The following is a 24,368-nucleotide window of genomic DNA, read 5'->3' as shown; positions in this document are numbered from 1 at the left end:
GCTGAGCCTGATGTTGCTGACATCAGTAGATGTACCTCCAGGCGGCGCTCAGGTATTAGTGTATATGTTCGTGGATAGTAAACTCAAACATGAATGGATTAAATTTTATGTTGTTATTTTCGAATACAAGAGAGCTAAGCGATAATTAAGTCGCAAAGCACAATGAAAATCGAAGTGTTCATTTAAGAAATAAACGACGAGTGGGAGTTGTATATCCACCCCCCCCCCCCCCCCCCCCCCCCCACACACACACACCACCCCCGGCCCGGACAAGCCACCTCATGGGGAGATTCAAGTTTTAGACGATGTTGCTCCCAATTGCGTGGATCGATGCTCATGTGGTCAATCACTGGGTTGTCTGGTCCAGACTCGATTATTTACAGACCGCCGTCATGTGACTTGAACATTGCCGAGTGCGGCGTTAAACAACAAACAAACAAAGACGTTGTTGCTGACAAATCAAGAAACATAATCAGTGCGAATTCGAACATGAATTTCTGGCACTCATATAGGATTAGCGCTTCACAACAAATTGCTGACCCAGAGGTGACTTTGCCGCTCCAAATATACACCACTATTCAAAACAAACGCCGGAGCCAGAGCCAAACCCAGACCAAGACCCAGAGCCAGAGCCAGACCCAGACCCAGACCCAGAGCCGGACCCAGACCCAGACCCAGACCCAGACCCAGAGCCGGACCAAGACCCAGACCCAGAGCCAGAGCCAGAGCCAGACCCAGACCCAGACCCAGAGCCGGACCAAGACCCAGAGCCAGAGCCAGAGCCAGAGCCAGACCCAGACCCAGACCCAGAGCAAGACCCAGAGCAAGACCCAGAGCCAGAGCCAGACCAAGACCCAGACCCAGACCCAGAGCCAGACCCAGAGCCAGAGCCAGACCCAGACCCAGAGCCAGAGCCAGAGCCAGACCCAGACCCAGAGCCGGACCAAGAGCCAGAGCCAGAGCCAGAGCCAGACCACGAGCCAGACCCAGACCCAGACCCAGACCCAGAGCAAGACCAAGAGCCAGAGCCAGAGCCAGAGCCAGAGCCAGAGCCAGACTCAGAGCCGGTCCAAGACCAAGACCCAGACCCAGACCCAGACCAAGACCCAGACCCAAATCTAGACCCAGACCCAGAGCCAAAGAGAGTTAATAAACCTTTTATTCCTGAACGAGAAATGCGCTGTGTTACATCTTAAAACAAACTATGACATCTAGTTACGAGTCTTCCATTACAATTATAACAATTTTCTTCGCGTGTGTAATTGTCTCTGACATTCAGAGCTGGCACTATGTGCTGTACCAGGCGGCCCCATCACGACTTGTTGCAGATGTATGTGTAAATCTCGGTGTTAAAGGGGTACTTCCCGATATCCTTCCCTGCCACGTTTTGGTCCAGGATGTCCCGGATGTCGGCGAGAGTCTGGCGTTGTTCCTGTTCCTCCAGGGCACATATCATACTGAAGGTGGAGTAATACTTGAGGATTGCCTCAACTGTTCCCTGTAACAGATGTATGACAGTGAAACCCACGAGCACAGGTATGGTGCAGACAAACCTGGAAACATCTAAGGGACGTAACTCTGCACGGAACTGCGGCGCCTAATACTTGAGGATTGCCTCAACTGTTCCCTGTAACAGATGTATGACAGTGAAACCCACGAGCACAGGTATGGTGCAGACAAACCTGGAAACATCTAAGGGACGTAACTCTGCACGGAACTGCGGCGCCTTAGACGACTTGGTCAGCTATGCCCCCATGAGAGGGTGGGTCTTAATGCATTCGTTTTATAACGAGTGAGTGAGTATGGATTTACGCCGCTTTTAGCAATATTCCAGCAATATCACGGCGGGGGACACCAGAAATGGGCTTCACACATTGTACCCGTGTCGGGCATCGAAGCCAGGTCTTCGGCGTGAAGAGCGAACGCTTTAACCACTAGGATACCCACCACCCCCGTTTTATAATGAGTGAGTGAGTGAGTGAGTGTGGTTTTACGCCGCTTTTAGCAATATCACGGCGGGGGACACCAGAAATGGGCTTCACGCATAGCACCCACGTTTTATAATGGCGTGGGGGCGGTCGGGTAGCCTAGTGGTTAAAGCGTTCGCTTGTCACGCCGAAGATCCGGGTTCGATTCCCGACATGGGTACAATATGTGAAGCCCATTTCTATTATTAAAAATACGAATATTTCAAAATCGACTTGGAATTGGAACAAGCATAATGTACTTATACCCACTGCCAAGTTTATATGGCTTTAAAAACTCTAAACAATTTTTTTTGAATATCCCAAACTATCAAAAGGCACCGGATTACAACAAGACCTATCTATGTGCCAAGTTTGGTGACGAAATATTGTACGTTTTTTAAGATCTGCTCTAGAAAGGAGCACTGTCGTCATTGTCAGTCTAACTCAAAGTCGTTGTCATGGAAATTCGAAAAATAAATTGTTAAAAAATCCCAAACTATCAAAAGGCAATAGTTCACCATCAGACCTATCTGTGTGCCAAGTTTGGTTAAGATATCTGTCATGTTTTTTTAGTTCTGCTCCGAAAACGAAACGTGACGGACTGACGGACGGACAACACCTATATCCCCCCTTCCACTTCGTGACGTGGGATTAAACAAAAACCGACTGTATACCACGTGACGTGAAAGTTCACCTGTAACGGAGTTCCCTCCTTCCGCTGATGAGCCTCGTTCCTGAAACCGGAATACCCCTGCATGACCTTTTTCCAGTTGAAGGTGGTGGGCAGCTTGTCCGCACCCTGTCCGGCAGCCTTGGCCACAAGTCCCTCTATCTGTTTGACCCACGGCACGGACACGTCCCGCATGTTCCACACCAGCACTGGACAATAGCTGGACATCGTTATACATGTGGCGACAACGTTAACCAACACGTACCATCGTTTAACGTCTTTTAGTATATTTGTTTGTTGTTTAACACCGCACTCAGCAATATTCAAGCTATATGATGGCTGTCTGTAAATAATCGAGTCTGGACCAGACACTCCAGTGACTGACAAATACATTAACTTCGAATAACCATTTCTTGTTTGTTTCTATTTTTAGCCACAATTATTCTTTTGCCAAGTTGTTTTGTCCACATGGTGAAACTGAGATGCGTCTTTGTGTAAAAAAAGGAATAAAACATTCTACCATGGCATACACCATAGAGGTTTTGTTGGACAGAAATTGTATTTGAAATGTCTTCCGAAAAAATAAACTTGCTAGCATTAACATTTGCCAAGACAATTAACCAGAGCTCCAGATAAGCTGAGTATCTGCGTAAAATACGCATCAGATATGCAGAAATATGAAGTAAAATCAAATCCAAGCGTATCAAATACGCAACGAACAGTATTACAGATACGCTACAAAAATCAAACTTGTGCGTATCATCAAAATATTGTGAAGTAACCCTGCGTATTTGATTAGAAAATCAGCAACTTATTTTGAAATCATAAACGGGCATTCCGTCAACCTTGCCAAACTCCACAATGACAGTTACATCATGATCATTTGCCATCACACTTTCTTGTGGAAGTATCGTGGTATTTTTGAGTCCTATAAAGCTCTCGAACCCACACGACGCCAGTTTGCAGGGACTAGATGAATAGTGTTTTTAAATATTTAACTTAAATACCCACATGTGTAAAAGCTAGTGGGTAACAGAAATTTGAATACCCAGATAGAATTACTGATACCAAATGATTTTAAAATGCATGGGTAAAATACTCACAACACCAAAAGCTTATCTGGAGCTCTGATTAACTCATTAAGATTACTTAAGATTTACCCAGTTTTCCTTGATCCACCAAGACTCTCCTCATTTCGTCCAGAGCCGCTGTGGTGGAGAACCAGTGGAAGCACTGGGCACAGAGAACCGCCTGGAATTACATACAACGTTACAGATGCACACAGATGTCTCCAACAAAGATACACGTAAATCCAGATCAACCAACGCATCCAAAGAAATAAAAGTCCAGTTGTTTAAACGTTTTGTCAAATATTCGATAGAAAATAATATGTTTCTCAGAAAGCAATAACCCTCCTCGAATAATGGCTGGGTCTAAGAGCCTTCCGAAATATATAACAACATGCGCTTATTCAATTATTTACGGTATCTTGCCTTGCGATCGCGAGTTCCCCCGTCATTCCATATAAGGTCATTTGGTTCTCTTCAATCCCATGTCGATAGGCAATGTCGAACAGCACAGATGTGGTGCCTAATTAAAACTAGTTTCTTTCATATTATTATTACGTGACACGTTCTATTTGCTTTTTCTTTCAAATAGAAGCTAAGTGTGTATTGACGGTGCTCGAGTGTTCATGCACTTCGTCAGGTAAGACCCGTTTTAATACAATAAAGATCTTGGATTTGGATTATGGATCAGATCGCCGCCATTTTGTTCGAAGCAAACGCAAGTGTTATGAGAGGCGGGATCTGATTGGTCAATAGAAGGGACATAGAAGGGACATAACTCGTAATAGCCACTGATGGCGGCTAATCGAAATATACTGGCCTTGTTCGGCAAGGGTGGAAACTGGGCTTTTAGAGTCACTTAACTCCCTTGCCTCGGAAATGTGGCGTGACATCGTTGGAATATTGCTAAAGCTACATAAAACCACACTCACTCACTATGAGGAAGGATATACCGGAAAGTGGGTAACACTGAAACCATGACACATATCACTACGCCAGTGTTGCCTGACAACGTTAAGGACATGTACACGATGGAATTAAAGGCTCCGAGGTTGAAAAGTGTCAACAATTTCTCTTTTAACGTAACGTCTATAATCATTTTCGACCAGGACTCTGAAGAAAACTAATGCATGTACTGGACACTGATAGGGTATCAAATCACAATAATAGACCTCTAACTTCAACAAACGTTTAAAACCATACTATTGGCTGTATGAGAGTTACCACAGGTGACGACTGCAAGTATTCACGACACATAAAATATCACACATTTTACCTTCACTGAGTTATCCGGCAGTGGTATACTGTCAGCTGCACAGTTCTTGGCGTCCAGGTTTGGAGACATGCCTTTGAGCGTCTGCAGGAAGGCGTCCGAGGGCTCTGTTGCCAGGTAACGGGTACCCTGTGTATGAAATTAAAACTGCATTATCTATATCCTACTATATTCACAACCTTTCCTAACATTAGGCTTGTTCCTAGCACTAATTAATGACTGAACCAAATACACCCATTGGGTTGTTTGTTGTTTAACGCCGACCTCAGCAATATTCCAGTTATATGACGGCTGTCTGTAAATAATCGAGTCTGGACCGGACAATCCAGTGATTGACATCATGAGCATGGATCCACGCAATTGGGATACGATGACATGCATCAACCAAGTCAGCGAGCCTGACCACCCGGTCCCGTTAGTCGCCTCTTACGACAAGCATAGTCGCCTTTTATGGCAGGCATGGGTTGCTGAAGACCTATTCTACCCCGGATCTTCACGGGTCCACACTTTTGGTATGATTTGTGAGCTTTGTTAAAACCGGCGTCAAACCTCACTCACTCACCCCCACTCCCTTACACACGCACCTACCTGAGGTAATTTTTCAAATATTTTTCTCGTGAATATCCCAGTCCCGGCACCAAGCTCAAGCACATCATACTGAATCCCTAAAATCATAAAACAATATTTTGTATCTTTGTTTTTTATTAACGTCCAGTCAGCAATAGCCCAGCTATAATTATGACGGCGTCGTGAAATTAACTGAATCAATTGATTGACAGACCATTTCACATTCAGGGCGGGGATAGCAGGGATTATTATTTAACACCGCATATTTTATCAGTGAGTATGTAAAACCAAACATATATTTTCTCTGAAATTGTTTATATACAACAAATTAGTTTTCAGAACATCCAGTATAAATGGTCATATACTGGTACAAACGCAATTAACTTGGACAAAAATGTTAATTTACTTGAACCACAATGTTTGAAATTTATATGTATGTACCTTTGGTATTTTCGATATTTTCAACTTGAGTTATCTCCCTTGCAATTAGGTCAATGGTCTCCTTGGTGTAGGTTGGCCGGTTGGCATCGTAGTGACCGCCCTAATAAACATATGATGTAGATTTTTTCGAACGAACACGTTGATGGAAAGAGGGAACAATAATTATGAACTAATGACAACTATTGAAGCGCTTTTTACTTCGAAATCCTTAATTTCGAAAAAAATATAATGCAGTATTGAGCGGTATTTCAGTTATTATGTCAAGCCGTGACATTCAAATGGGGCAGGAAAGCCCGAAGTTATGCAAGTCTTAGACATTTACTACTTCGGTGAAACTAACAAGCACAAGAATGGTGTTGGCAAACCGAGGATCATAAAGCAGGCATTTCTGTAATTCGAACGCACAACCATAAGATTCTGGCTCGTGTAAGGGACGCAATCCTGCATAACAATATACGGCGCTTTTAACTATTGGGTCACCCCTGCTGCGGAAATAAGCATTGTAATTATTTATTAAATATTATATTAGACTTTATTCAGTAAATTGTTTCTATTTTTTCAGATATTACATGGTTTTAGAAGATTTTACCAAAACAATCAACATCTAACGTCTTGGATATTAAACTGACACATCATGATAGCACAAATACTGTAACAGTTCAAAGCTAATATTAACATAACTATCTCACATAAGTCTAGGATCTGAAAGGTTTACTACAGATTTATTGTAAGCATGATTATCATTCAAATCAAATCTATTCACATATCATGTAATCTTCCTTCCGTTATGAATGAAGATAAATACTCAACGTTGAATTCCATTAACTAGTGAAATATGACGCACTACCTCCCCACACCTCACACACACGCCCCTAACCACCCACCCACCACCTCCACCACACCATTTATTGCTTTTTAGCATCTAAACAGTTTGAGTATTTTTCAAAATTAGTGACAATGTGGTACTGTCATTCGCTCAATTGAAATCGCTTTAATTGAGCTCACCAGCGAGATTAACAATGTCCATAACTCCAGACTTTCGTCATTTTAATTAGTGAGATACAAAAGTTCATTATCTTTCGTGTATGGCTGTGTAATCATTTTAACAAGACTTTGTGATCTAGGTGTGTCAGGTCAAATCCAGCCCAGCCACCGGCTTGAACAGGATGGACTGACATCATTAGCTAATTCCTGTGTATTGTACCAACGTTAAAAGCTGATTTTATTTTTTACATTTATTCGAAACCGACTGTGGTGCAATAATCAAACTAACGTGTCTGGTTCATAAATAAAGTTTGTTTCTTTTATTATATTTTTACGCCATCACCGCAAGCCGAGTCACAGTGATGCTAGACTTTCTCCTTCAGTTCTTCCATTCCGCCGGTCCGGAGAAGATGTTAAAAGTTTGTGATTAAGGACAGACGACGAACAACGCGCCATTACATCCGCTCACTTGAACCTTCGGTCCTCATGGGTTTATAAATGATATCATGATCAAAACAGACACATCAGAATATGGAATGTGTTTTATTTGTGTAAAATCGTACTCGAATAAACAGACGATAAAATGAAGTCTCAGACGAATTCTACGATTCTGCGAACGCGGAACGATTTGCAGAATATGTAACTTACCGCAGAATTCGAGAAAAATCGCGGAATTTGCCCTTTCGTATCAATCAATACATTAATTTTCATCATTTTCAAGCTTTTCTATAAAATGTTGCACTCGAACATATTTAACATTCGATTCAAACATACAAAATATAAATACTACAATGAAACAAAATTGGAAGTAAATACCTCTTACCATTAAAGGTTGTTGTGGTCTTAGGACTACATAAACTATGTTTACATCTAATCAGAATTATCACTGGGACTATGCACATGAGCTTATATTAATCTTGGAGGGAAAAATTTAGCTTTAGAAGTTTAGTAAATTTACTGAAAAAAATTGATAATATTACCGTAGAATTCATCTGGGAATGAATAAAATCCTTTGCCTTGCTTATTACAAATACTCTCGTACATCTTGCAACGTCAATGCACGTCACAACCAAACACGGGCGCTGTTCTATGTGTGTATATACAACGAAATATTTATCGTGTGTGGTTGAAACATTGATAAACATAATCATGTGGATTTTACTGCTCGGACAGAATACTTTACCAAAACCACATGCAACTTGGGCGTCTTTTGATACGTGTATATGCAGATTTCAGTGGTGAATGATTCTGATTAATAAAAAAAACCACAACATATGTCAATGCTCGTACAATGTTCGTTACATAGCCACTCGCTGTTGGGGTTTCAAATGATACGTGTGAATGTACATTTCAGTGATGAATGACACTGCTAAATGAGAATAACAATCTCCCCGAGGCAAGGGAGTTAACTGACTATATACGTCCAGTTTCCACCATTGCCGCTCTTGGCTGAAATGGTGTTATATTTTGGCTGGACTAACGAGTTCATGTATAGTCCAATCAAAATCGCGAAACGAATTCGACATCCGGTTCGTAAACTGCCGTGCAGACATCGGGCGACTGCAGGGTTTGCAAAGCATTTGTACATTCAACATGTCGTCAACAGAAATTTTCCAAATATTTTCATGTTCTTAATCAAGGTGCTTAAGTGATTTGATGCACTTCGCGACGTAAGACACGTTTTATTACAATACAGATCTTGATTATCGATCAGATCGTCTTTTTGTTTGAAGCAAATGCAAGTGATATGAGAGGAGAAATCTGATTGGTCAACAGGTGAACACAGAAGGGACATAACTCGTCACAGCCACTGGTGGCGCTACGATCGAGCCCAGAAATTTCCAACCTAGTTAGTTGGACGTATATAGTCCGTTAACTCCCTTGCCTAGGGAAGATGGAAAATAACAGAAGTCATTGCTGGTAGTAGTCGTTACCAAACCACATGCAGCTAGGATGGCTTGTGACACGTGTAGATGTAGACCTCAGTGGTGAACGGAATCTGAATCAAGTCGTTGTCCTTGGTTTCCGGGTGTTTCTGAAGGATAGCCCGGATGTCTCCCAGAGCCTTTCGGGCCCGCTCATCAGAAAGACCCGCCATGACGCTAATTGAGGATATGTGATCAACCACGAAATCCTGGTTGCCCTGGCAACGAAATGTTGTGTTGTATAACATAAGTAATCACAGGAAGAAAAAAATCTAAAGTATTCAACGAAATAAAGCATTTGAGTTTTGGGTTTCGTATTTCCAGAATTAAAGTATTTGAAAATGTCTTATTCACAAAATATAAAATATGGATTGGTAATTGTACAGGCAATTTAGCCGCCTCGTACTACAAGCACAGATTGCTGGGGATCTATAATTTGCCGACGGGCTTCAAAGGCTTCTTTTCAGGAGCTATTCAAGATTTCGAAGACACAAAAAAGTACAGCTTTGGCAACACTATCGCTTATTTGTATCATCCAAAGACCATCACATAACAAAGTTAGCCAAAGACGGTTATGGGCAATAACAACTGAATTTTCATAAATAGTTATGGTTGCCGTTCTCTAGCTATAGAACAGTAAAGAATATAATTTACTTTCTATGATTTTGCCAATCCTGATATTAATTTTAAATCTTCCTTTAATGGCGTATTCGTAGATTCGGGATCATGTACAATAATATAGATATAGAATTTCGTCAGGAATATATGCTACAAAGTCAATTGTGAATAGCAAAATAATAAGGGTCAAAGCACAAAGCCCTGGGGAACACCAGGACCAGATACAGGTTTTCCCTGGATTTATTTATATCCATTGATAAATGTAAATTGCTCTCTCTGCTAAAGAGGTTCTTGTTCCATAATCTAGTATTAATTCACCTTAAACTCAACTCCAGGTAATTGGATGTATTTTTCGTCTTTGAAACCGGTGTAATCTTGAAACACTTCCCTCCAGGCAAGATATCCGCCTACATTGTGCACGGGTCTTGTATCATCTTCTTTCGATATGTAGCTTTGTATTTCACTTATCCACGGAACGGACCAGTCCTTCTTGTTCCAGATCAGTACTAAACACAAAATTGATCAATTTAGTTTGAATCAAGATTTCTATTACTAGTTATAATGATGATACATATGCCAAATATTACCAAATAAGGCTTTTTGTTTGTTGTTTAACGCTGTTCTCAGCAATATTATCGCTATATGACGGCGGTCTGTAAATAATCGAGTCTGAACCAGACAATCCACTGATTGATGTCATGAGCATCGATCCACGCAAATGGGATACCATGACATGCATCAACCAAGTCAGCAAGCCTGGCCACCCGATCCCGTTAGTTGCCTCTTACAACAAGCAAAGACGCCTATTACGGTAAGCATGGGTTGCTGAACACCTATTCTACCTCAGATCTTCACAGGTACACCAAATATTTGGCAATCCTGATACTGTCATCACTCCAAATAAGGCAATCGTTGTACTGTTATATATGTAAATTACGAATGAAGAGTTCATGAAACTGGATACGCTAGCTCCGTCAACCAGAAGAGACGTGATGATTGTCGCGACACAAATTAAACCTCTGTTGTAAGGGAGATGTTCACATGGATTTCCATAAGCCTGGTTACTGCAGGAAATAGGAAAAAAACTTGCATTTCTAAATGTTTTAACAACGAGGAAAAGATATATATCGCCAAGACTGGTCATGTTATGTTAAGTGGGGTTTAACGTCAATATTATTGCACTTATATAGCGGCATATATGTGCATGAATGCGCGAGTGCGTGTGTGCGTGCGTGCGTGCGTGCGTGCGTGCGTGCGCTAGCTAACTGATATACCACGCCGCAGTTAAATATGATTTTCCCACTCAGACACAGTATACTGACTTCGAGCCGACACGTCATTGTTTTATACCCTTAAAACTGAGCGCCAGGCAGGGTAACAACAAGCACCAGCTTTTTACATCTTTTGGAATGACGCGGCCGGGGATCGAACCACCGACTTCCGCTCCATTCACTACACAGAGGTGGTTCCAAATATTCAACTAATATATATGGCGTTCCATGACAACAGTGTAATGGGAATCTTTGTACTGTCGACCTCATGTCCACATTTGCAAAATAAATATATGTGTCTGTCAGCAGTATTCCAGGTATATGACGGCGATCTGTAAACAATCAAATCTGTATCAGACATTCCAGTGATTGACATCATGAGCATCGATCCACGCCATTGGGATTCGATGACATGCATCATTTAATGAACGACTGAACTACAATCTGCATTTTATACCTTCGGGAATGATCTCCCTTTGTGTTTCTGTTTGTAAATTACCAAAGGTTGAAAACTTCTAACGACGTCACAGGGCTTCTTGTCCCTTCAGGGAATGGGGGGCACGGGTGACCTAGTCGTCAAAGGCGCCGCGATTCGCTGTGCAGAGTTGCGTCCCTTGGACAAGCCAGAAACCTATGATTGTGGGTTCGAATCCTTTTTCGCCCTGATTATGTTTCTAGGTTTGTCAGCACCATACCCGTGCTCGTGGGTTTCACCGAAGTGGAAAACGTCTGAGACCTGCATCACTTCGGGCTTTCCTCCCACATTAAGCTGACACGCCGTGATATAACTGGAATACTGTTAAAAGCGGCTATTCCAACTCACTCACTCACTTCAGGGAATGATTGAACAAGTACAGTAACTCTAGTTGTTCTACAGGCAGACAAATAAAATCAAGATGACACCAAGGTACCAAGAATGCCTGTATGAGAAACAACAGTGAAGGTATTTTATGCAGCAGCCAGCCATTCCAGCTGTAACCTCTAGTGAGTGAGTGAGTATGGTTTTACGCCGCTTTTAGCAATGTAACCTCTAACACACGAGTGTGGGGCAGCCAAACATTTCGTTGACACCATGGATACCGAGCCACTGGTACAGCGCCACCCAATCACCAATGGCACACACTGTGTCCACCCAATCCTCATTATGACGGGACCGCCTCCGTGGTCTAGTGGTAGAGCGGAAGGTCCGGGGTTCGATCCCCGGCCGCGTCATACTAAAAGACGTTAACAGATGGTACTTGTTGTTACCCTGTCTGGTGCTCGGCATTAAGGGGCTAAAACAAGGACTGGTCGGCTCGGAGTCAGTATACCGTGTCTTAGTGGGGTATTCATGTTAAACTGCGGCATGGTATCTCAGTGGGCTAGCTCTATAAATCGGCATCAGTCCAGACTAGTACAAGCAGCCACACACACACACGCAAGTGCAATAATCTTGGGACGCGACGTTAAACCCCATTTCACCTCACCACCTCATTATGATGGCTTCCACAACAAGCGCAGAGTACTAGGGACCTACTTTGATTCGGAATCCTAAACGAGCCTGTAAGTTCTCTTCTTAGAATGACAATAAAGATCTAGGTACTCACTAAGCTTCCCTCCATCCACCATCACCCTCCGTATTTCGTCCAGGACATGACTGTATGGAAACCAATGGAAACATTGGGCGCAGATCACAGTCTGTGGAGAAAGAGTCATGCGGTTTGTACACAACATGGATTACATCCTGCAGATTTCGGTCCACTGTAGGAAACGCAAAGGATGTGTTACGTCAACTGGGCGTCGACGGATATTTTCCAAATCTTTTCATGTTTTTAATGGCTCACGTAATTTGATGATCAACGCGAGGGAAGACTCGTTTCATTACAATATATATCTTGATCATCGCTCAGATTGGGACTGGCCTGGGCGCTGCATTTTGTTTGAAGCACAAACATATTCGCTTGATTGCAGGATTTGCAAAGCATGTGCACAGCTAACATGTCGTCAAAAGAAATTTTCCAAATCTTTTCATGTTTTTATCAAGGTGCTCACGTGATTTGACGTAAGACCCGTTTTATTATAATATAGATCTTGATCATCGATCAGATCGTGACTGGGCGCCGCCATTTTGTTTGAAGCAAATTCAAGTGATATGAGAGCTGAACTCTGAATGGTCAATAGGAGGGACATAGAAGGGACATAAGTCGTAAATGCCACTGGTGGCGCTACGATCGTCCAGAAATTCAACCCTATTTCAGCAAGGGTAGAAACTGGACTTTAACTCCCTTGCCTCGGGATGGCGCATCACGAGTAGGAGAGGGAATGAGTTTAAGATGTTTCCAGTCTTGGTTTAGAGCTTTGTGTACTCTTGTGTTTATGACGTGTAGCTGGTAAGCGAGCTTTCACGTCATTCGTGACCAACTCGTGTTATTCCGGGACAAGCCGAATAGCGACTTGTGTCCCTCTCATGGCCATTTTTGCGACCGGGTTCCGTCTTAGCGCAAACGGATATACCTAAAACAATTGTCAACTCGTTGCGTAATGGTTCACATATATTTACCCTTACATTATATATATTTCAGAAGCAATTTAAAGCACATCTGGACTTTTCGCACATAACATTCATCGATAGGGGGACGAGTCTTCTTGCAGGTTACGGAAAGGGGCGAGCGGTGACGAATGCTTTCACGTCTCTTTTCGCCACATTCGGCGGGGGCACCTATACTGAACAAACAAGTTAGGGGGGTCATGAATATTTGGGAGGATTGTTTTTATGACATTGTGACCTCAGTGTTCACAACAAAAAGACATTCCCAAAATATTCATGATCCCTAATTGTTTTTGTTATATTGTAAAGTATATTTCCCATGTAGGGAATCCAACTCGGGTCTTTGGTGCAACAAGAGAACATTTAAATCACAAGGCTATACCCTGCCCTCGAACAAATGCTGGCATTACTGGGTAATTATTAAATGAAACACAACAAAGTCGTCTGGAGCTTCATGGCCAGATGGACCGCCTCCGTGGTCTAGTGGTAGAGCGTCCGCCCGGTTCGATCCCCGGCCGCGTCATACATAAAGACGTTAAAAGATTGTACTTGTTGTTACCCTGTCTGGCGCTCGGCATTAAGGGGCTAAAACAAGGACTGGTCGGTTTGGAGTCAGTATACTGTGTCTGAGTGGGGTATTCATGTTAAACCGCGGCATGGTATCTCAGTGGGTTAGCACTATAAATCGGCATCAGTCCAGACTAGTACAAGCAGCCACACACACACACGCACATGCACGTCGCTATATAAGTGCAATAATCTTGGACGCGACGTTAAACCCAATTTCACCTTACCTCACCTCATGGCCAGATGTGGAAACATGTTTACCTTGACCGCACTGTCAGATAAAGGTATGGAGTCTGCTGTACACTGGCGTGTCTCCACATCCGGGCAACTCTCTTGAAGAACCGGAAGAAACCCTGCCGATGGCTCTGTTGCCAGGTACCGGGAAGTCTGGTTAGGGCAAAGCAAGTGTGTTAGTAAAATGTCAACGCCAGACAGTAATCAGTTTCGATTATCGACCGAAACACAGTCAATTGGGCGTCAAGGGCAAAATAGTTATATGGATATGAAATATGAAATTGTATGGATGGACGACACTAGATATTCCTACAGGAACTCGTTATTGGTCAGTAAATAAAAATATATATACCCTATATGTAAGTAGAGAACTACATGTAGGGGTTCTATATTTTTATTTTACTGACCAATAACAAGTTCCTGTGGATGTTCCCCAAAAGGGTAAGCATGCCTCCTTGCTCAACCGACAGCGACCGCCACTTGTACAATTCGCACAAAAACAGAAGGTATTTGTTGCGTGGCTAACGCGGCACAGCTTTTATTCAATATGTCAGAGAATGTATACATCATATACTACCTTAGGGAGCATCCATTTGATTCCCTTTGTGGTTGGGGTAGGGGGTGGGGGGATTACACTGTAATATACAAGCCATATTACGGCAGGTAAACCAAGAATAGGCCTTAAACATTGCACCCATGGTGAGAATAGAACCAGGACTTGGGCGTGAGGGGCGAACGCTTAATCAATAAGCCTATCCAACCGCAGTGTGACACACCTTAAAAGGTAGGTCTAAGACAAATTGTTAGCATAATGTCGAGACCCGTGAAGATCCGGGTTAGGTTAGGTCTTCAGCAACCCATATATGCATGCTTGCCGTAAAAGGCGACTATGCTTGTTGTAAGAGGTGACTAAGGGGATCGGGTGGTCAGGCTCGCTGACTTGGTTGATGCATGTCATTGTATCCCAATTGCTTGGATCGATGCTCATGATATAAATAACTGAATTGTCTGGTCCAAACTCGATTATTTACAGACAGCCGTCATATAGCTGGAATATCGGCGTTAAACAACAAACAAACAAACAAAACAAACATTATGTCGATACTGAAATCGAACCTTTGGTAGTTTCTGGTTTATTCTCTTGGTGAAGAGTCCGGTGCCTGCACCCAGTTCCAGGACATCGTACGTCACTGTACAAACAAACACATGACTAGTAGGCGTTACCAACATCCACGTTAAACACATTGACACTTTTTTTATATTAATTACATCGATTGAACCAAGAGAATCACTACAAAAAAGCGTTTTACGTCCATCAGGCCATCTGTCTTTGTTTGGATGAATCTAATCTCCCGCCGATCCTGAAGTACAGTTCCGCTCAAATGCAAGTTAATCTACTTATAATTATCCTTTAGTAAGAGAAAAAATAAACGAATATCCCGTTCCATGAAAGAATTTACGTTGTATTTTATCGTATGGATTTGCAAGGAAGGGACGTAACTCTCTGATCTCTTACCACTTTGGAACCCATCAGCCCGGGTTTGGTTCCGACAAACCAAGAACTATAATCAGGGCTTATCGGGAATTCAAACCCATGTTTATTTCAGTCTCAAGCATACCCAAAGGGACGCAACTCTGTAGAGCGAATCGCGTCACCTTAAGCAAGTGAGCACCCACTTCCTTCGTCGATTCGGGTACTTAATGCCTATGTTGATTACGGCAATACAGTTCTCTACTGCCCATGCGCAACACTCACCTGTGTCACGTGTTTGTATTCCAGAAATTGTGCCTGTGATGAGGTCTACAGCCTCCTCGCTATAAGAAGGTCTGTTGGCGTTATAATGGGCGCCCTGGGGAGAAATGTATGTGGAATGTATTCAGGATACGCTACGTTGCTTCCCGCACTGTTATAATCACTTTTAATGATTTAGAAGACATTGTGACTCGTACATCCATGCGTATGAGTGAATCCTGAACCTTTCTGAACGATTACAACCATAGCGAGTGAGTGAGTTGTGTTTAACGCCGCTTTTAACAGTATTCCAGAACGAGACTTCAACTTGGGGGCAGACTGAGAACTTGGGTTGGCCAAGAGGCAAACACCAACAGCAGTACACAGTTGGTGAGTGAGTGAGTGGGGTTTAACACCGCTTTTAACAGTATTCCAGTTATATCACGGCGTGTCAGCTTAATGTGGGAGGAAAGCCCGAAGTGATGCATGTCACAGGCGTTTACCACTTCGGTGAAACCCACGAGCACGGGTATGGTGCTGACAAACCTAGAAACATAATCGGGGCGAACCGGGATTCGAACCCACAATCATAGGTTTCTGGCGTGCCCAGGGGACGCAACTCTGCACAGCGAATCGCGGCGCCTTAGACGTCTGGTGAAACAAAGAACTGGCTTCCCACATTGTACCAGAGGAATCGAACCTGGGTCTTCATGAGAATGAACGCTTCTACTGGGCTACCACATCGCCCCTTTCAAGTCAGTAATGATATTAGATTCGTTGTTATCCCATTTTGAAATTGTGAAAATTTGATTTGAATTAATGTGACAATAGGACTGCGTCAGTTAGTGAGTGACGCAATCCTATTGTCACATTAATTCAAATAAAATATTCACCATTTCAAAATGGGATTACAAAGGAATATTATATCATTATTGACTTGAAAGGGGCGATGTGGTTGCCTAGTAGTTAGTGAGTGCACCCGTGAAGATCCGGGGTAGAATAGGTATTCAGCCACCCGTGCTTGTCGTAAGAGGCGACTAACGGGATCGGGTGGTCAGGCTCGCTGACTTGGTTGATGCATGTCACCGTATCCCAACTGCGTGGATCGATGCTCACGATGTCAATCATTGGATTGTCTGGTCCTGACACGATTATTTACAGACCGCTGTCATATAGCTGGAATGTTGCTGGTCGGCGTTAAACAACAAACAAACAAAAATTAGCGAGTGAATGTTATTCAACGCCGAAGTAATATTCCAGCTGTGTAACAGCTGTGTATAATCAAATCTAGGTCAAGGCAACGATAAAAGCAGTGGTTACATAGGTTGATATACAATTAACCAGGTCACACAATACGGTGCTAAATTTAGTTGTCTATCACAAGCATAGGGTGACCTGTATATGAACACACGTTAAAAAATACTAAAAATTAAAAATACCGAAAGTGTGCCCGATATCAAATGACATGTCCACGCATGAACACCACAATCTGTAATCAAGAGGGTCGAGGTGTTTTGAAATGTTACCTCATCGCAGGTAAATTAAAAGAATATGGTAACGTTGTCTTACCTTCTGAAAGCCAGCCTCCGCAACGTTGTGGACACTCATTCTACAGAGGCGAAAGCTTCTTGAACGAAATGCAGAAAATAAAGTGAATCCCTTCACCAACATCCTCTTGGCCTCATCGCGATGTCTTATCACAGGTCAAGGTCGGTGAACGCCGCATGTTTGAGGAGCAGGTATGTTATCAGTCTCGCGTCGAGTACTGGCTTGTTATGCTGACTAATTATGTCGGATTTATTGAAAGTATAGGTTGAAAGCTGAACGAAAGAATACAATAAACTTTTATTTGTTTGTTTAACGCCTCACTCAGCAATATTCCAGCAAGATGACGGCGGTCTGTAAATAATCGAGAGAGTTAGTGAGTGAGTATGGGCTTCATATATTGTACCCATGTCGGGAATCGAACCCGGGTCTTTAACCACTAAGCTACCACTTTAACCAATAGGCTACCCGACCGCCCCGTAAATAATCGAGTCTGGACCAGATAATCCAGTGATTAACATTATGAGTAGGTATCGATCCACGCAGTTGGGATACCCGATCCCGTTAGTCGCCTCTAACGACGAGCATAGTCGCCTCTAACGACGAGCATAGATGCCTCTTACGGTACAATAAAGTGGAATAAATTCAGAGCTCCAGATAAGCTGCGTATCTGCGTGAAATACGCATCAGAAATGCAGAAATACACAGTAAAATATAATCCAAGCGTATCAAATACGCAACGAACATTACAGATACGCTACAAAAATCAAACTTGTGCGTATCATCAAAATATTGTGAAGGAACCCTGCGTATTCAATTAGCAAATCAGCAACTTATTTTGAAATTATAAACAGGCATTCCGTCAACCTTGCCAAACTCCACGATGACAGTTACATCATGATCATTTGCCATCACACTTTCTTGTGGAAGTATCGTGGTATTTTTTGAGTCCTATAAAGCTCTCGAACCCACACGACACCAGTTTGCAGGGACTAGATGAATAGTGTTTTTAAATATTTAACTTAAATACCCACATGTGTAAAAACTAGTGGGTAACAGAAATTTGAATACGCAGGTAGAATTATTGATACCCAATGATTTTAAAATGCATGGGTAAAATACCCACAACACCAAAAAGCTTATCTGGAGCTCTGATAAATGCAAAAAAGTGTTATAAATGGTGTGTTCTCAAGTTTAGGCTAAAAGTTAAAGTTTCTTAGGCATCGAAGAGTCACTTAAAATCCTGTGCATTGAAAAATGTTTTTAAAAAAGATTTCTTAAATTTTCATTTTCCGCATCACAGCTTCAGTGTTTCTGTCATCCGTTCTCTGAAACTATATACGTAACTGTTATATTGTATCTGGAGTCCGGTTTAACGAGTTACAGGAAGTGACGATATGGTGCATGGGCCCTTATGACCCTGTCGCTATAGCGGAGTTCACCACCCCATAAGCTATCAGGGAAGACGTAGCCATTAACATATACGGGTTTTAATCTGTATACATTTAGTAACGTGACGTTACATTTCCGGAGATATTGATGTTCCCAGCACTAAGGGTAATCATGTCCTCTTTATGTCGGCCATCAGCGTTTGTATCAACAGCTAGTTCTAGAGTCCCTTTTTTGTAAAATGTTCATTTTATCGTCTACATTTGATGGTTAATTGTGCTGCTCAAAAAGACAAATGAATGAATGAATGAATGAATCAATGAATGAACAAAGGATGAATAAAGTACAAACGTCTTCCAGGTTTAGCTTTTTCCCTCTCTCATAAGTTTGGAAAACAAATATTTATAATAATAATAATCATCATCATCATCATCTAATTATTTTAATGTTTTGTTTGTTTGCATGTTTAACACCATACTATTTCTATGCAGTATTATTTACATACCGCCTTCATATAGCTGGAATATTGCTGAGTGGGATGTCAAACAACAAACAAACAACCATATCTAATCAATGTTACGGAGAGAGCTTATCGGTTTATCAGTGTACTGCGTTAGAGACAATGGTCTTATCAATGTTCAAAGCATATGAGGTGGGACACACACAATAAATTGGTTTGACATGTTGCAGGTTAAAACGGACTCGTGTCAGAACGGCCTCAAAAGGTAAAGTCCAAACGGCCACAGAAATTGGTCAAAGGGCCACAGCCCATAGTCAAATAGGCCACAAAATATATAGGTGACGGTTAACGTCGCGTCTGCGCGCGCGGGCTAACCAACTGAGATGCAATGCCACTGTTTAACATGAAAACCCAACCCAGACACAGTATACTGACTCCGAGCCGACCAGTCCTTGTTTTAGCCTCCTAATGCCGAGCGCAGGGTAACAACAAGTACCATCTTTTAACGTCTACTTGTATGACGTGGCCAGGAATAGAAACCGGACTTGTCGCTCTCCGGGCGGACGCTCTACCACTAAACCACGGAGACAGCCAAACAAGTTTTAACGACCAAAGAGAATCATAAAGACGTCAAACTCAAGTATTGTGTCACAACAACAGGAATGAAAGGTTTCCAGCAATCACGCTGATATTGGGCCAACAGAGAGCCAACATTGTATTTTAATATAATCTTATATGAGGCCTCTGATATGAGTCGAACCGGGTTAGAATAGGTCTTCAGTTACCTATGCTTGTCGTAAGAGGCGACTAACAGGATCGGGTGGCCAGGCTCGCTGACTTGGTTGATGCATGCCATCGTATCCCATTTCCGTGGATCGATGCTCATGATGTCAATCACTGGACTATCTGATCCAGACTCGAATATTTACAAACCCCCATCATACAGCTGGAATATTGCTGAGTGCGGCGTTAAACAACAAACAAACAAACACATCAGTCCGTTTTGACCACAAAACCCCAGATGGTTAGGATGTAAATGTTCCAGATTGAAAAATATGCACACTTGAAAAACGATAGGAAGCCAGTAGCAAGACTAGCAGTATCAACGCCCACAAAACACGTGTCAAGCAGTCACTGTTGGTTACGTTTACTAAACACGTGATCCCCGCGCCTTTAAATTTTAACCGGAAATATTCGAATCACTGCGATGACAATTCAGCGTGTGTAAATATACCAGCGTGGCAGCTGAAGGCTGTCTGGTGTTACCTTTAAATAACCAGTCTCGGCAATCTGGTGGACGCTCATCTTGCCCTGACGACAGTATGTTGAACGTAGCACTGACAATATCCCCACGCTTCTGCCGAAGACGCTTGTCATATCTGCGTCCTTGTCTAGTGCAAGGTCAAGGCCGTGTCTTCCCACGAGGTCGGGCTTCCGCCAAGTCGCTGTTGCATGCCTGCACTCCTTTTTTCGATCGCCATTGATTAAAGCGTTAAAGGGGCCTTCACCAATAACAGAATTATCGTCAGTTACGATTTGTGTAGTTTTTAGTTTGTTGTTTAACGCCACACTCGGCAATATTCCAGCTACATGACAGCGGTTTGTAAATAATCGAGTCTGGACCAGACACTCCAGTGATTGACATCATGAGCATGGATCCACACAATTGGGATACGATGACATGCATAAACCAGGGCAGCGAGCCTGACCACCCGATCCCGTGAGTCGCCTTTTACGGCAAGCATGGGCTACTGAAGACCTATTCTAACCCGGATCTTCACGGGTCAGTTACGAAGACGGAAGGTATTGTTGAACGTATTTGAGAGATATCGCCCTCTAAACATATGATTTGTTTGTTTGTTGTTTGTGTAATAATTATCTCCTCTGAAAACAAAAAAGCATGCTTATTCATGATGCTTAATTAGGTATTCACATATATAGTGGGTGAGCATATCCTACTAACTGATGCATAACCAGTGTCAACGTTGTTTCTTCTTTCTTCGGGACACGCTTCGGAGCAGTCCAAGTGCGCGATATTTTTTGTTTTTGTTTTGTTGTTTAACGCCGCACTCAGCAATATTCCAGCTACATGACGGCGGTCTGTAAATAATCGAGTCTGAACCAGACAATCCAGTGATTGATATCATGAACATTGATCCACGCAGTTGGGATACGATGATATGCATCAACCAAGTCAGCGAGCATGACCACCCGATCCCGTTAGTCGCCTCTTACGACAAGCATAGCTAGTCGCCTTTTACTGCAAGTATGGGTTGCTGAAGACTTATTCTAATCCGGATCTTCAAGCGGGATAGGTAAAGTGGTGGCAGCATCACGGCAACAGGATGGATTTGACGATCGTGCAAGGAAACATGACCGGTCAATTTCACGTGAACCAAATGTTCCGCCCCCTAGTCCCCTAGTACATGTAATCCTATCAGCTCAGCGCGTAGGTCAAACTTTGAGTTCCAGGATGACAACCCACATCTTCACAGAGCTGGTGTTGCTGTAGACTGTCTGAGGCAGCAAGGTGTCACAACATTGCCTGATCATCAAATCTCCAGACATGTCACCGATCGAACACCTTTGGGATGTTCTGGGACGAAGGGTTCACAGCCGACCTCATCCTTCCCAGAGTACCCAACAGCTTGGACAGGCCTTACAAGAACAGGACCGCCTCCGTGGTCTAATGGTAGAGCGTCCACCCGGAGAGCGGAAGGTCCGGGCTCGATCCCCGACCGCGTCATACCAAAAGACGTTAAAAGATGGTACTTGTTGTTACCCTGTCTGGCGCTCGGCATTAAGGGGCTAAAACAAGGACTGGTCGGCTCGGAGTCTGTATACTGTGTCTGAGTGGGGTATTCTGCGGCATGGTATCTCAGTGGGCTAGCACTATAAATCGGCATCAGTCCGGACTAGTACAAGCAGCCACACACACACACACACACACATACACGTGCATGCACGTCGCTATATAATTACAATAATCTTGCACGCGACGTTAAACCCCATTTCACCTCACCTTACAAGAACAATGGCGAGCGATATGACGGAAGACAATCGGGCGTTTGATTTCAATTATGCCCAGAAGATGTCAAATGGTGTTCCTCGTATGACTAGAAAACTGTTTAAAGCGGCGTTGAACCAAACTCACTCACTCACTCTTCTTTCTTCTCTTGTTTATCGCAAGAGCCGATGAAATGGGGATCAGGGGCCACGATGATGTGGTCTTGTTGGCCATGTTAGGGTATCCTGGTGCTGATGGTCGTTGGTCATACTGTCAGTCGCTGTTCTTTTCTGGTTAAGAGGTATTAACGGCGAAGTGAAATGGGATTCAACGTCGCGTTAAGATTATCACGTGTTTTTATTTTAGGGTCAGATGAGGTGAATTGGGATTTAACGTCGCGTCCAAGATTGTTGCACTTATAAAGCGACGTGCATGTACTTGTTTGTTTGTGTGCCTGCTTGTACTAGTCCGGACTGATGCCGATTTATAGTGCTAGCTCACTGAGATACCATGCCGCAGTTTAACATGGATACCCAACTCAGACACAGTATACTGACTCTGAGCCGACCAGTCCTTGTTATAGCCCTTTAATGCCAAGCGCCAGACAGGGTAACAACAAGTACCATCTTTTAACGTCTTTTGGTATGACGTATGATTGTATGTTCGAATCCCGGTTCGCCCCGATTATGTTTCTAGGTTTGTCAGCACCATACCTGCGATTGTGGTACCAAAGAGGTAACAGTCTGAGACCTGCATCACTTCGGGCTTTCCTCCCACATTAAGCTGACACACCGTGATATAACTGGAATACTGTTAAAAGCGCGGCGTTAAACCCAACTCACTCACTCACCACAAGGGGCTTCGATAGGTTCTCAGTAGCCTCTAATGTTTACAAAGGCAGTCGTAAAACATATATTCATCTCCACATGTATCACAAAGCATGTACTTTGAATTTTGATTTTCGTGAACCCTTTTTGTCTGGAAAAAAAAGGATAAATAAATTTTATGTCACATGTCACACGAAGGCTAAAGACGACCTTCGTGTGACATGTGACATAAAATTTATTTATCCATTTTTTGCAAACAGAAAAGATTCATTATCATGACTAATGCAATTCTGAAAATAAGTTGACTTAAAAGTTTTATAATGTATTGAATATTTGAAAAAAAAGTATTTATAAATGTGATTTCTTTTCAACGCTTCAACCGTATTACTGTGCCACAAAAGTTTTGAGTGCGTTTTCACACATTTGGTGCTGCAGATTAAGAAGGAACATCGTCTGCGACAAGACAGTTGAAAATCGTTCCTGATGCCTTCAACGAACGTGAAGCTATACATCTAGCTTTCATCTTTCTGAGCCTCGTGAGATCAGTGTGAAGTGTTTCAAAACATTTTATGATATTTCTAAAAAAAAGTGAAACGAACCTTTCAGTCAGATTACAACGATTTGAACAGTCTGTGATGTCTTCAGGAGAAGAAACATTTCAGCGTCATCAGCCATAAAGAAATCGAAGACGTTCAGTAGGCAAAGACGATTCAAAGTTCATCCGATTCCGTTAGTCGCCTTTTACGCAAGCTCAGTCGCTTCAACCCCATTGGTCCAGGACCCGTGAAGATTCCGGGGTAGAATAGGTCTTCAGCAACCCATGCTTGCCGTAAAAGGCGACTATGCTTGTCGTAAAAGGCGACTAACGGGATCGGGTGGTCATGCTCGCTGACTTGGTTGATGCATGTCATCGTATCCCAATTGCGTGGATCGATGTTCATGATATTAATCACTGGATTGTCTGGTCCAGACTCGATTATTTACAGACCGCCGTCATATAGCTGGAATATTCCTAAGTGAATCGTTAAACAACAAACAAACAAACAAACAAACAATGAGGCTGAATATATTAAGAAAATATAGTGTTGCGGCGTTAAACAACAAACCAACCAACCAACCAACCAACCAACCAACCAACGGTCCAGTGTCTCAGGAGCAGGTGGTATTTGGGCGGATCGCTGATAACGTAATGCAATGACATTATCCCATTCAGTCAGTTGAGCCATAAGGCAGTCACTCCTATGTGCATTTGAAATTGAATGAAAAGTGAAAGATTTTATAAAATACAATGTGGGTG

General features: G+C 42.8%; 3 protein-coding genes across 3 annotated transcripts; 1 reads left to right on the top strand and 2 right to left on the bottom strand.

Moving 5' to 3' along the window:
- The first annotated feature begins 489 nt into the window (after nucleotides 1–489).
- On the top strand, nucleotides 490–1,122 carry LOC139475303 (accessory gland protein Acp36DE-like). The gene has a single exon (XM_071258531.1). It carries the CDS (start codon nucleotides 490–492, stop codon nucleotides 1,120–1,122), a length of 633 nt encoding a protein of 210 aa, XP_071114632.1.
- A 36-nt stretch (nucleotides 1,123–1,158) lies between these two features.
- Nucleotides 1,159–20,610, bottom strand: LOC139474966 (uncharacterized). The gene is made up of 7 exons (XM_071258170.1): nucleotides 20,504–20,610; nucleotides 5,986–6,085; nucleotides 5,566–5,642; nucleotides 4,981–5,106; nucleotides 3,798–3,888; nucleotides 2,662–2,846; nucleotides 1,159–1,498 (listed from the first exon to the last, which is right to left on the bottom strand). The coding sequence occupies exons 1-7, from the start codon at nucleotides 20,540–20,542 to the stop codon at nucleotides 1,313–1,315; spliced, it is 804 nt and encodes a 267-aa protein (XP_071114271.1). The 5' UTR covers nucleotides 20,543–20,610; the 3' UTR covers nucleotides 1,159–1,312.
- Nucleotides 8,883–17,512, bottom strand: LOC139475894 (uncharacterized). The gene is made up of 7 exons (XM_071259112.1): nucleotides 17,413–17,512; nucleotides 15,868–15,961; nucleotides 15,228–15,301; nucleotides 14,139–14,264; nucleotides 12,370–12,460; nucleotides 9,831–10,018; nucleotides 8,883–9,112 (listed from the first exon to the last, which is right to left on the bottom strand). The coding sequence occupies exons 1-7, from the start codon at nucleotides 17,449–17,451 to the stop codon at nucleotides 8,918–8,920; spliced, it is 807 nt and encodes a 268-aa protein (XP_071115213.1). The 5' UTR covers nucleotides 17,452–17,512; the 3' UTR covers nucleotides 8,883–8,917.
- Nucleotides 20,611–24,368: the final 3,758 nt, after the last annotated feature.

Source organism: Haliotis cracherodii, unplaced genomic scaffold (assembly GCF_022045235.1).
Source record: "Haliotis cracherodii isolate W230 unplaced genomic scaffold, xgHalCrac1.p SCAF_3, whole genome shotgun sequence".
Lineage (NCBI taxonomy): Eukaryota > Metazoa > Mollusca > Gastropoda > Lepetellida > Haliotidae > Haliotis > Haliotis cracherodii.
This window is presented reverse-complemented; position numbering and strand designations above follow the sequence as displayed.

Coding starts and splice junctions, on each gene's coding strand:
- LOC139475894 (XM_071259112.1), bottom strand. CDS start 17,451: ATGAGTGTCCACAACGTTGCGGAGGCTGGCTTTCAGAAG. Junction 15,302..15,867: donor AATACAAACACGTGACACAG/GTGAGTGTTGCG, acceptor TTGTTTGTACAG/TGACGTACGATGTCCTGGAA. Junction 14,265..15,227: donor TAAACCAGAAACTACCAAAG/GTTCGATTTCAG, acceptor TGCCCTAACCAG/ACTTCCCGGTACCTGGCAAC.
- LOC139474966 (XM_071258170.1), bottom strand. CDS start 20,542: ATGAGCGTCCACCAGATTGCCGAGACTGGTTATTTAAAG. Junction 5,643..5,985: donor AAATATCGAAAATACCAAAG/GTACATACATAT, acceptor TTATGATTTTAG/GGATTCAGTATGATGTGCTT. Junction 5,107..5,565: donor TATTTGAAAAATTACCTCAG/GTAGGTGCGTGT, acceptor TTTCATACACAG/GGTACCCGTTACCTGGCAAC.
- LOC139475303 (XM_071258531.1), top strand. CDS start 490: ATGAATTTCTGGCACTCATATAGGATTAGCGCTTCACAACAAATTGCT.